At 50.1% G+C, this 11,962-nt stretch overlaps 6 protein-coding genes across 6 annotated transcripts; 2 read left to right on the forward strand and 4 right to left on the reverse strand.

Moving 5' to 3' along the window:
* Positions 1 to 57: 57 nt before the first annotated feature.
* PC9H_010177 (uncharacterized protein) lies at positions 58 to 1,155 on the forward strand (the record flags this gene model as incomplete). Its single annotated transcript, XM_036779671.1, has 7 exons — positions 58 to 94; positions 147 to 197; positions 269 to 456; positions 518 to 595; positions 675 to 821; positions 907 to 957; positions 1,012 to 1,155. The coding sequence occupies 7 exons, from the start codon at positions 58 to 60 to the stop codon at positions 1,153 to 1,155; spliced, it is 696 nt and encodes a 231-aa protein (XP_036629060.1).
* A 389-nt stretch (positions 1,156 to 1,544) lies between these two features.
* PC9H_010178 (uncharacterized protein) lies at positions 1,545 to 2,499 on the reverse strand (the record flags this gene model as incomplete). The annotated part of the gene is made up of 7 exons (XM_036779672.1): positions 1,545 to 1,624; positions 1,732 to 1,930; positions 1,987 to 2,055; positions 2,107 to 2,126; positions 2,184 to 2,220; positions 2,283 to 2,392; positions 2,451 to 2,499. The coding sequence occupies 7 exons, from the start codon at positions 2,497 to 2,499 to the stop codon at positions 1,545 to 1,547; spliced, it is 564 nt and encodes a 187-aa protein (XP_036629061.1).
* A 1,043-nt stretch (positions 2,500 to 3,542) lies between these two features.
* On the forward strand, positions 3,543 to 5,451 carry PC9H_010179 (uncharacterized protein; the record flags this gene model as incomplete). The annotated part of the gene is made up of 20 exons (XM_036779673.1): positions 3,543 to 3,600; positions 3,647 to 3,665; positions 3,724 to 3,802; positions 3,851 to 3,864; positions 3,926 to 4,012; positions 4,068 to 4,077; positions 4,126 to 4,143; positions 4,193 to 4,218; positions 4,273 to 4,298; positions 4,354 to 4,388; positions 4,420 to 4,474; positions 4,527 to 4,538; positions 4,588 to 4,603; positions 4,655 to 4,700; positions 4,753 to 4,853; positions 4,911 to 4,970; positions 5,023 to 5,050; positions 5,108 to 5,165; positions 5,219 to 5,243; positions 5,292 to 5,451. 20 exons carry the CDS (start codon positions 3,543 to 3,545, stop codon positions 5,449 to 5,451), a joined length of 933 nt encoding a protein of 310 aa, XP_036629062.1.
* Positions 5,452 to 5,691: 240 nt separating this feature from the next.
* Positions 5,692 to 6,565, reverse strand: PC9H_010180 (uncharacterized protein; the record flags this gene model as incomplete). The annotated part of the gene is made up of 2 exons (XM_036779674.1): positions 5,692 to 6,165; positions 6,227 to 6,565. 2 exons carry the CDS (start codon positions 6,563 to 6,565, stop codon positions 5,692 to 5,694), a joined length of 813 nt encoding a protein of 270 aa, XP_036629063.1.
* Positions 6,566 to 7,504: 939 nt separating this feature from the next.
* On the reverse strand, positions 7,505 to 9,758 carry PC9H_010181 (uncharacterized protein; the record flags this gene model as incomplete). Its single annotated transcript, XM_036779675.1, has 11 exons — positions 7,505 to 7,614; positions 7,680 to 7,860; positions 7,912 to 8,120; positions 8,183 to 8,318; positions 8,397 to 8,635; positions 8,689 to 8,900; positions 8,953 to 9,083; positions 9,145 to 9,212; positions 9,278 to 9,392; positions 9,467 to 9,574; positions 9,627 to 9,758. 11 exons carry the CDS (start codon positions 9,756 to 9,758, stop codon positions 7,505 to 7,507), a joined length of 1,641 nt encoding a protein of 546 aa, XP_036629064.1.
* Positions 9,759 to 10,252: 494 nt separating this feature from the next.
* On the reverse strand, positions 10,253 to 11,921 carry PC9H_010182 (uncharacterized protein; the record flags this gene model as incomplete). The annotated part of the gene is made up of 6 exons (XM_036779676.1): positions 10,253 to 10,574; positions 10,897 to 11,056; positions 11,496 to 11,547; positions 11,599 to 11,759; positions 11,814 to 11,848; positions 11,899 to 11,921. The coding sequence occupies 6 exons, from the start codon at positions 11,919 to 11,921 to the stop codon at positions 10,253 to 10,255; spliced, it is 753 nt and encodes a 250-aa protein (XP_036629065.1).
* Positions 11,922 to 11,962: the final 41 nt, after the last annotated feature.

Raw genomic sequence — 11,962 nt, forward strand, 5'->3', positions numbered from 1 at the left:
TACAGGCTCCTACGCTGGGTTTGCCCGTTTATCTTCTACATCCACCCTTACTCACTCATGAGCTACTCTATCCGCCACCTCAGCGACCCTACCGGTATTCTATCCTCTCTTTTATGTTTTTATCCTATATCTAATGGCCTGAACAGAGCTTGAGCTGGTAGCGACATCCAAAGCTATCTCAACGGCTCTCAAAGATGGTAGGAAGCTTCCCACCGCCTTTCCGAGCTCCTCTCCATGTCTCCTCCCTCATGGCTAACGCGATGCTTAGACGGCTTCATCAAGATGACTATCGGCCGCGATCCTGAGCTCGTCGTCCCCTTCGTCAACGCTGTATTGGTGGCAGGGATGATAGAAGGCGAAATTCACGTCGCTGAAGATGCGAACGGCACAATCGTTGGAGGCGCTGTGTGGTTTGGCCCCGGCTCAGAATTCTGTCACAGGTTGGTCGTCGTTTGGGTCGCAGAGTTGCTTGCGTCTTGTCGACAAACTCATCGGCTCATCGGCTCATCCTTTCTAGCGAGGCACAGCGGAGAGGGTCCTCGTTCCGCTTCTCGCCCAGTTTGACGACGAGCTGCAGACATGGTGGAACGACAAGGTAAATCGCAGCTTCATCCCACCCGCCCCTCTGCCCCTTCTCCGCCTAGCCTCAGTATTGACTGACGATCGCCGACTAGTTTCTACCCGAGTACCACGGCGCTATCGACCAAGAGCTGGGTCCCAGTAAACGACTAAGATCCTATCACCTACAGCTCATCGGCATCGCTCCTAACCATCCGTCTCAGCAGTTAGCGACAAGAATGATCCGGGCCGTGCTTGAGAAGGTTTGTCCGACACTATCTCTACCTCCCGGGTGTCCTTCTCCCCAGTCTCTGGAGAAAAGGCCAACTGAACCCATACGTTGAACAGGCGCAGAAACATGGCTACGATTCCCTCGCCGAAGCAACAAACGTTATAAATGTGAGTGACCTGTAGTAGCCTGCATGACCCCCCTTGTATTGATACAACAGTCAGAAGCAACTATTTGAGCATCTCGGATTCATCGACAGAGGTCAGAAGGAGTTCTTGGGGGTGAAGGGGAATGATAAAGCCTCTATGTGGATAATGGTCAACCCCGCGCCGCCCAGAACCGACGCAGGAACAAGCTACATGGCCTAACCCCCTCGTCCTAGGCTCGCCCCCACGAAATCCTCACTTGTATCACTTGTAACCTGTAGTCCACCAATGAGACAGACTGCCTTGTTATGTTGATCTTGATGTGTCTTCCTGCAAGTTCTTATTCATCATAGCTATGGTGGGCTCGACTTCATTCGTCACATGGGTCACGAAACCCACAGCCTACCTCATTCAAGATGTAAGTACCAAGAAGTAAATCAATGTAGGGTGTCCATGACGACGAGAAGACTCGCTTCCTCATGCCATGTGGACTGCGCACTGCAGACATGCTTCCAACAGACAGGGCCAGCAGCGTATTATCGAAATCCCTCGCGCCACGGGGACATAAATTACTCCCAAAAGATGTAAATCTAACAACGTGTAAAGGGTGATTACTCCTCCTTCTTCGAACCGACACGCTTCTCGGCCTCAGCAATAGCTGCGGCGTCAGTTGCAGGAGCAGGGGTTGCCACTGATTCGACCATGACAGAATCACGCAGCACACGATATGAGGAAAGACGATGGAAATACACGTGCGATTAGTGGAACGTAGGACGATGAAAAAGAATGAATACTCACTGCCGAACATGCCAGGGGGGCTCTTGAATGGTCGCTTGAGGTCGCCCTCAGCGGGCTTTCCGAGAAGGTGCAGAGCCACGGGCTTCGCGTCGTAGAGGTTCTTCAGTCCCATTAGGGCTTGAATGAACAATGGCTGGGTGAACTTTAGGTAGCCGTGGAGGAAGCCCATCATCGCGATTCCCATGTACGCGCTACGGATCTGTCGGAAACGGTGAAGGCTGAGACCTTTGCGGTTCTGACAGATAGCTAGCTTACCAGTTTTGATGTCTCCGCCAGGTCATAGTCCTTCACTGTCGTCGTCACCAAAGCACCAGGTTCCTGTGTCTGCATCACGGTTCAGTCAAGTCGAGGTGCTGTTAATCAGTGAAAACCAACCATCGCGTTGGGCGCATCAACTAAAAGCAAAATACGATGAGTTCATAATCATTCATTTTTCGCGAATCCCCACTGACCATATTTCAATACTGTCTGGTCGTTCTTTTTCTTGATCTGGTGACGTGACCCAAGGGTTCAACTCCATATCTCAGCAAAACCGCTAAAGTTCCACTCACGACGAGGGTAATGTAGTAGTAGACACCCAGTATGATGATCTGGGAGACAACATAGCCAATTCGAACGTAAGTCAGGACCTCTGGGTCGTCGAATGGAATTTTGCGCGCCACTGAGTGCTTATTTTCAATACGCCGGCATTCAGTCGGAATCTGCAGAAAGTGACGTACCTTGCATGGCTCCGAGGGAGATCACCAGATTCTGTACGCCGGAGTTCATGGTAGCGACGGGAAAGGAGAAGGAGGATCAAGTGGTGGTGGTGGTGGAGAGCGAGGGAGTTGAGAAAACACTTGTTTCCAAGCTGAACCTACGTGGTCACCTATGTACATTCCCACGACCTTCCAGCGCTTAATTTCCGCTCGCAGTGTTCGTTCCCCTGCCCAACCACTGCAGTCTGCCACTGTGGCCGCATGTGTTCGTAAAGTGACTGTATTTCTTCCAAAGCTAGAGCCCGATAACTTTCTTAGACTCCGGGTGCGCAATACAGTCTGAATATCTGATGCACACCGGTGAGTATTTCGTGTTCTGTTGCGCCGGGTTGCGTTGCAAGAGGTGCTCGTGGTGACTGTAAGGCTCGGTCTTAATACTATATAGTTGCTGTACTGATGCATCCATTTATCCATTTCAAGTATGGGATGATTATCCCTTTAGACATGATTATTCGAAAGACGTCGGACATGGCCTGTTGACTGTTAAGAAACGTGCTCGACTAGAGACCTTGTGTCCCCGGGGCTGGAGCAACCTGTAAAGGCATGCCCCCGAACTTCTCACCTTCAGCGGTTTGTGGGTCGTCAGCGCCCCCCCCTTCATCAATCATCAATCATGTCCACGTACTCACGTCTGAGTCGGAGGCTTTCTCCATGAGCGTAGTTGATCTTCGCCGTCTACCGATTTTGACTTGATTCTCTCAAGCAAGCCCCATCAGCGCCGGTCCAATCAAAAGCTCCACAGCTCCCGCAGCGTAGGTGCCGTTTGCCCTTTTTTTCATTTTCAATCATTCCTAGGCTTGCCGTAAATTCAGAGTTATTTGATACATGTCGCTGACAGACACGCCGGATACTTCGACTTGGGTCGACTACCTTAGGGCAGCACCATCAACGAAGATCTTCTAAGCAGTAAGAAGTACTCAGGAATTGGAACGGTATCAGGAGTGCCGTATGGGATGCCGAATTCAGACATCAGGCCTTCAGGTTCCATCAGTTGGACCACCTTTCCCAGATATATATGGGCGCATGCTTAGCCTGCGGCAAAATATCCTCACCATGTCTTCCCCACCATCTCCGTCAGCATTCGCTCAGGCAATCGCCCCACTGCTGATAGGTAAGCCGCCCCATTCATACTGCAGGCAGACTAACGCTTTTACTAGGTTCTATTTTAGCATGCCCGTACGCTACCATGCCTTTGCCCCGGCCACAACCATCAGACCTGTGGTCAAATTTATAGCCTCTACGGTATTGCAGTCGCACAAGGTATCTCATACTACCGTAATTATCCTTGCGACCGCAAGTTCGTGAAGTACTCCGTAAGTACTCCCCCTCATGGAGCCTATAATATGCTTATAAGTCCCTAGATTGCATTGTTGCTGTTAGTCGAAGGGATCCACGATACGCACTCCACTCCCTAACGAGGTTTTAATTTACCGCAGCTTGATCGACAGCGCTCACACCTTCAGCTTGGCGAATGCAGCCTTAGTTTGGTATCTTCGAGCCGTCCCAAACCCTCAATATCCAGCGTGAGCGTCATGCAACTTCAACTACTGTATTCCATACTAACGCTGCTCGTTCAAGAGGAATGATTGTATGTCCCAGCTCACCATGAAATGTGCACCGTCTCACACCGTCCTAGATTTCTACCTTTTTCTCTGTAAGCTTCTTCCCTACCTTCGCAGCCCGTTATTTTGAGTCTCCCGTAGTATGTGACGACTTCCTTCGTCCAGAGGTGAGGGCTTTCTGATTGACCGATTCATAAACACGATTCACCTAGTCGACTTAGTGCATTCACCTTGAGGGTGTGGATCAGTGAGCCATGCCTACCAGTAGTCTTGCAGATGACTCGAATCCCAACATTTCGCAGTGTACAGGAAACAGTGGCTGATCCCCTCAATTCTTGTGCGTGCTTCGCGGATGTATTTACTTCTAGCAGAGTCCTTACCTGGTTTCGGGCCCCAAGGCGGTCCTTGTTCTCTGTCAACTTGGTATGTGATGAAGTTCCACCATAGACCGGTTGATGATACTTCCTCTGTTCAGTCGGCGGGCTAGGTTCGGACACCCTTCTCCTTCATATCCTCAATCTCCTAATTCAGTGTAGGCATGGCAGTGAATATGTACGTGCAACGGCCGACCTGATGCAACTCTTTCTCATACCTCATATCCAGGAGAACCAGTGGTTCAATCAACGGACTCCACGACTCTAACAGCACCGTAACCAAGAGTTCCATCTCCTCTAATATTCCATGTCCTGATCAAGGAGTAGATCTTCGGAAACTTGGAGTTAGCGAGTGCGATGATATGTGACATCATGATATCTGTCACTCTCGTTTATTCCCTCCATAAGAATCGATCTGGGATAAAGACGTATGCTTGTTCTAGATCGGTGCGAACAAATTCGGCTCATGAATCATGATGCTATAGGTCCGATGCTATGATCGACAAGTTGATCGTCTACTTCATCGGTATTAGCACGCTTTCTAGGTAACAAATATGACAGTATCACACTCGTCTTCGGTCTCTGATAGATTTACAGTGTCTTCGCTCTGATTAACCTGGTCACAGTGCGTAAATTCATTCTGGGTTCAGACATTAGCCAATGTCCCGTATGTCGCTTGAAGTGGGTGGCAATGCCCAAGAATGTCATTTTCGTGATATTCCACAGCGTCATCAGTAAACGTACGTCCTCGCTGTCCGACTTCCCCTCCTCATCCTCATTCCTTTACCCTCAGTCTACGTCAATTCACTACTCGTCACGTATGTAGCCGACGTAAGGTGGCTACGATGTTACTCATCTATCCCTAGACTTAACTCTCGGCAACAATTTCGCCACAATCTTGCCAACGAAACGGAAGTCGGTAAGCACCTTGCCGCATCACGCTTCCTACCTTACGAGCATGATCATATAGACGCGACAAAGGACGACGGTGCCATCGTACTGTCGACATTCGTGGCAGTGGGATGACGAGTTGCACTTGCAGTTCATATGGATTTCGAGCTCTCGACTCTCTCCTCTTTGTGCCGCCACTTGCACATCGCCGTGTTAGTGAAGAGAGTGAGAGCGCGTCGAACAACTAGAGATGATTCACTAATATTTTTGTATGTATAAAAGGCCTCAGGTGCACCGTCCGTCCGAGGGCCGCCGTTTTTGGAGGGCATAGTCTTCTATGCAATCAGACAGTAGAGGTAAGGTCTTGAGGTAGGACTACGGGGAGGATCCTTCGGATGAGGATCCTTCTACCGCCTCGATTTGATCCTCCTGAGACTGGTTGTTGAGAACCCGCCCTCCGACTCCAAGCCAATCACCTTGATACCCCATACGTATATCATCAGGTTCAAAGGGGACGACCACATAATCTTTTATCCAGTTGGTCCACCATTCGGTGTATTCCCTTGAGACCCCTGGTCGAAGAGAGCGAAGCTTAACCGGGTGCTGCTCCCCCCTGGTAAAGCAACAATACTCGAGGAAAGTCGTAGAACGCATGCGGAAACTGATGTGGACAAGTTGCGGGAGGCTATCGAAGGCATCGCAAACATCGTCATAATTCCAAGGATCCTCCTCGAACCATTCTTTGAAACCTGACTGAGGAATGGCTTGATTTGGGAAGAAACGCAGATGGCGCAGCTTGACGGCGCATTTGAACGCATTGATTTGAGAGTGTGTGTTGGGTATTGATGACTGAAATACGGTATACCTGCTGATAAGTAAAGAGGAATGCCATGCTAAATGGGGGGCATACACAGGAGGTGTCCATTTCCAAGCACTCTAATTTTCGCATGCGTATAATCGCCGCTGAGAGTTCATGTAACGCCGTGATTCGGGTTACACAAACTACCACATCACGGAGGGCTGCGCTATCGAGGTGCAAGAACTCTTCCCCTAGCAGTTTCACGTGTGTGACTCGGTGTGTTTCGAGTAACCTTTTTGCGCAGCTTATTGGAGCATCGAGTACTCGTAGTCTGGGAAGAGCCGGGATCCGGAATGATGACTCGAGGGTAAAGGATGCGATGAGTAGGAGTTCGAGTGATTGCTGGCAGGCGAGGAACCATTCCAACCCGGCGCTGTCTAGTGGCATCATATGTGGGTACCATGCGAAAGCTTTAAGCGTGAATGGGATAGGTCGTGGACCGTCTAATCGTTGAAGAAGGTTCGGAAATTCAAGGTATTCTCGCTTTCCACACACCACGACGAGTAAACCTGCAGATCTTCAAGATTTGGGATGGACTTCAGGATCGTCTGGAACGACGAGCATTGTTCCCCTTGAAAGGCGACCGCGGGTAGACGAATTCGTTTGACGTGATGCGCGCAGTGGCCTTCACCTGAGGTTATTCTCAGCAGAAAACTGTTGGACACAGCCAACAAATCCGCGTCCGAGCGTCCTTTGTGAGGGGCAAGGAAAGAAACATCCGAGTAGAGGTACGGTTCGGTGAGACGACGAAAAGCATGAGATATGAGAGAGAGATTGAGTAAAGACTTCTTGTCTTCTACATATCCAACAATCATCCGTGCAATTTCAACAGGGATTGCGGTGACCATGATGAGGATAGTGTGCAAAGAAGAAAGCAGGCATCCAAGCACCAAATGTGTGGGAACCCGGGCCGCTTGGTTTCAGAGACGAATCGTGAGAGTGAATTCTTAACCTTGAGGTACGGCGTACTAGAGTACAGACCTTGTACATGGGGTAGGGAAATGAACAACGTTGATATCTATGGGAAGGGTTACGCGACAGATTCTGGGGCGCCCGGCTTCCATCTATTCGATGACAATCAAACCACTTTCGCCCTTTCTACTAAGGACAGACGGGGCTATGAGGACAATTCACTCTGATACCCCAGTCGAGGGTTATTGCGTTCGAAGGGTGCAGCCTTGTAATCGTCTAGGTAGAAGCTCGAATGCGCATTCCCTAAGCGATTTCCGTGGATCACGTCCAAACGATTTCTATGTATAGATGCCTGGTATAACATGTTTGGTTTCGTAGTAAATTAGGATTATTGACATTATCATCGATAAGTAGGTCTCATACTTCTGGATGTTTACCACTACTAGTGACGGTTTTATCATCTTCGTCTTCCTTCCGGTGTCCCACAATCCCGAATCCACGAAAGAATGCGAGTGCCGTCACAGCAGCTGCGAAGAGATTTCATTAGAGATTGAACTTCTGCGGGCCGAACCGTAGACAAAGGGCTACTGACCTAGAATTCCGAAAGCAAAGGCTGTCCATTGAGCTGCTTGGTAGGCAGGCAGTAGATCGGCAACTTGATTTTGGGCTGGCGCACTGGGACGAGGAGGGAGGAATGAGACCTGGCGAGTCTCCCTCTGAGCGATCTTATCAAACACTACGGTTGTGACGGTAACGCCAACCGCCGTGCCCAACTATAAACCCTTCAGCGACGTTCTGAATATAGATTATCAGAGTTGACTAACCTGTGTCATCGTAGTGAACAAGGCACCAGCGACACTTTGCTCGTGGGGTAGGGCGACGCGTGCTACGAAGAGCGAACCGGCTGAGAAGGTGAAATCGGCGCCAAAGACGGAGATAATGGCCGCCGGGAAACCAAACGCCCAGTACGGAGATGAGGGGATGATAACTGCGAAGAGAACAGCTCCAGCGGCCGTCAATATCGTCCCGCCGCCTGTAGAGCAAATGGTTGCAATGCGAGTTAGCTAATCGAGTACGCGAATGGGGTATGCTTACCAAGAAGGTAGATGACTGAGAGGCGATTGACGACGAGGGCAACGGCTATGTTACACAGGACACCTGTGATAAACATTGGAAGCATCCTGACCATAGTCAAGACTGGCGTGAGATGAAGGTATTCCTGGTAGTAGAGCTGCATGGCGTAGTATTTAGTTTCTAAGTAGTTCGAGTCCCAAAGCGGCAAGCGATTTGCCGAACGTAGATCTCTCACCTGAATCCAGAAATTAGATCCTAAGAAGCAGCACCAGGTAAGGAAGGCGATTGCCATAATGGCGGCAAAGCGTCCATTGGCGCGATACCATAAAGAGACTTTCATGAGTGGCGGCGGCGTGAGGAAGGCATACGGTCCTGTGGATTTGGTGTCCGATGCTTGCACTTTTTCGAGGTAGTGTTGCCAGAAGACGAACAACACTACCATACACACTCCCAGTATGAGTAGGACGATTATATCTGGAATGCGACTGATGAATAGGTTGAGGACCTCGAGATAAGCGAGAACGTACATGGTGTACTCCACGCGTGCGGAGCGATCTCGCCTTGTCCGAGAACAAAGACGATAAGAACGAGACCGGCTGTGACCAGCAGCGCACCAAGCCAATCCACGCGTTTATCTTGCTCGGTTGAAGGCTGGTCTCTATCTATAGCAACAAGTCCTAGAATTAAGCAAAGCACCGTCAAACCCGTTGAGAGATAGAATGTCGACCGCCAGGTTTTGCTAGAAAGTTGGTTGTTTGCATGGTTACATTGAGTTAATGTACCATTCTTACGCTGTTAGTTGTGTGAGGGCACCGCCGATTGCCATCCCAAAGGCAGCGCCGACGGGGGCACCAGCAGCGAACGTGGCGAATGCGATGGATCGGGTTCGTGAAGGGGGAAATGAATGAGCGAGGATGCCGATCTGGCAGGGTTTTCTCAGGAACAAAAATATACGAGACGAAACCTCGGCGAAACGTACGTACAGATGCAGGGATTATCGCTGCCGCTCCTACACCTTGGAACGCTCTCAGTATGTCTAGAGTTAGGGCATCTGCATAGAGAATCCAGAAGGGTAAGGAGGGCGGTAGTGCCGGACGTATACGATCGCGTGCTTACCGTTTGTGAAGGCACACCCGAGCGTGAAGGCAGCCAGCCATATCATACCAACGATGAAAGCCTTCTTTCGACCATGAAGATCGGCTAATCGTCCGAAGAAGAGTAAAAGGCAACCCTGAGTAAAACGGTAAAACACCGATGTCAAACACTGATTGGCTGACGAATTTCTATCGTGAAGCGATGGCTTACAGACGTTAGAGAATAGGCAGACACTATCCACTGTAACTGATTCTCAGGTATCCCCAGCTCCCGGCCTATCGTCGGTAGCGCAATGGACGCAGATGTAGCGTTCGACGTCTGTATCCGTACATTATACGGAAAGCCACGGAAAATTGGATCGGAGACTCACGTTTACTATCATAGCCATTGTACTGGTCGCGATGATGACTATAGATCGTATGGTGCTCGGCGTCGGGGAGCTGAGGGGCGCACTCGCGACCTGGACCTGCTTTTCATCGCCAGAATCATATTCCGTGGACATGGGGGAAGCGACGATGGAGGAGTGCAGAAAGGTGGTTCCTGCTTCAGCTGAGTGGATATTTAAGTGCACGGCTTCCTCGCCCCACATTTAGACTTTCGTCCGTGGCACGGACACGATAACTCGCAAGTGATTCTGGAAAAGGGTTTACGCCAGAGGGATGCATGATCGCACGTCCGGTGCATCGCCGCTAAAGCTGGCATTTTCCACAGGAGACCTCACCGCTGGTTTTCCCAAAGATCCTTTAGTAGTGTGCGGTTCTGCGAGGCAATTTTGACGCCGTCGAAGCCCAGCGGGCCCACTTCTGCTGACGAAGAACATGGAGGCGAGACCCAGGTAGTACGTACAGGGGCTTCGATCATTGAGCTTCGATCTGACCATCTGACCTATCTGATTAGATTAGAAACAGCCCATGTACATCTGCAGATATATGACACGATGGACCTGAGGGGAGCATGTAAGTCGTATCCCGGACGCGGTTGCAATATTCGGTCAGTTCATGCCGCGTTCGAGGAACCACAGGCATGTCCAGACTGTGGCTCAACTAAGGGAACATCACCACTCAACCCTGCGCCTCCAGACATCGCCGATGACCTGGATTCGCCCGCCACCGTTCCGCGCTGAACCGTCTCAACGGGGTCATCACCAAACTGGCTGACGAGACCCGAAACCATGTCGCCAGCAGCAGCACGGAAGCTTGCCAACGTGCTCGAAGCGTGGACTTGACTCCTCGCTGCAGCACCCAAGGCTCTGGCTTCTTGTTTATCCTCGTAAACTCGGATGTGCAGTAAGAACCGTGCAGTGAGTAAGCCCGAGAGTCTATATACACTGGTTAGGCAAACTTTGACTTGGGTAAGGGCAGTAAAGAAGATATCTCACGGCAGTAGGTATGCATTTAGTAATCGCTGCAGGAACCCAGCCTGCCGCCGAAATAAATCAGGGACGTCAGATGTAGTACTTGGAACAACGTACAGGTGCTTTCTGAATATACGGCGGCAAATCAGCTAAAACGAAGATTGCTGGGCTGGATCAACTGACCACATTGAGTATTAACGCCGCCATGGTGATGATAGTAACGATACTTATCAAGGTTAAACTGTGATCAGCCGCCAGTGTGATGGTGTCAATCGAACCCACGCACCTAAAGTATAGGACGCCTTGTTCGAAGATTAGGTTCATGAGTCCCTTGGACTGATTCTTCCTCCCCCCAGCCGCTTTGAACGCCACCAAGCAACGGATGACGGTCAAAACCGCGGCGGAGAACTCAAAAACAATCATCAGGATTGAAAGAAGGAGAGGAGCTTCAATTTGCGCAGTCAGGTTAGGTAGTCCACACCTTGAGAAGCGCGAACTTACCGCTGTACGGGGAGTATATAGTGAGTGACAACGTAAGAAAGAGGTCCACGAGACGTACAGTGGAATACTAGATGAGCCAACGCAGCGAAGACCAGGAACGTGGGTCTGCGCACGGAATCAATCAATTTTGGATCGCAGGCGCTCCATGATCTGGTGCTTACGATGTCTAATGCAATGCAAACTAGCCCGAGAAAACTGAGATAAACAAGGACATATTTATTTCTTGCGTATATGGCGTAAATTCGACCCGTAAAAGTGACTGGAGTCCGTGTTTTGGGATCAGTGCGTGACATCCTAAGGCGGGGAAAGATTCCTACGGATAACGGCTGCTCTCCCGAGGACGCTCAGCGCGCCGATGATCTTGTACCACGTATCGCAACTAACGAGGATGTGGAGGTTCAGTCAAACCATCGGGAGAACCGAAGAAAAGAACAGACTGCAACGGATATTGAAACATCGTTAAAGATGGTCATTGTAAGAAACGTACCCCTTGTTTGAGTCGATTGGCTATAGCCAGTAAGTAGAGGACATTCGCAACTAACGCATATCGACAGAAGATATACAGAACGGTCGACGCGCGACCTTTCGACCCCCAGATATACTTCACTTCCAAAGGGAAGGTAAGGGCATAGTCGTAGAAGAGGAGCGCTAAGTTGGATACGAAATGAGCGTCTGAATATTAATTGCATAAACAATACGCACCAAGACTAGACCACTGTATGTCAAATTGGAGATAACTGCACCAAGGGTGAGCGCTTCGTTATGATGGATGAGAAAAACTGTGTACTGGGTTGCGGCTTTGCTGGCCATCGTGCCTGATGCGAAGCTTGAGTTCCGGGGCTTGATAGCGA

Source organism: Pleurotus ostreatus (assembly GCF_014466165.1).
Source record: "Pleurotus ostreatus strain PC9 chromosome Unknown scaffold_7, whole genome shotgun sequence".
NCBI classification, from domain to species: Eukaryota; Fungi; Basidiomycota; class Agaricomycetes; order Agaricales; family Pleurotaceae; genus Pleurotus; species Pleurotus ostreatus.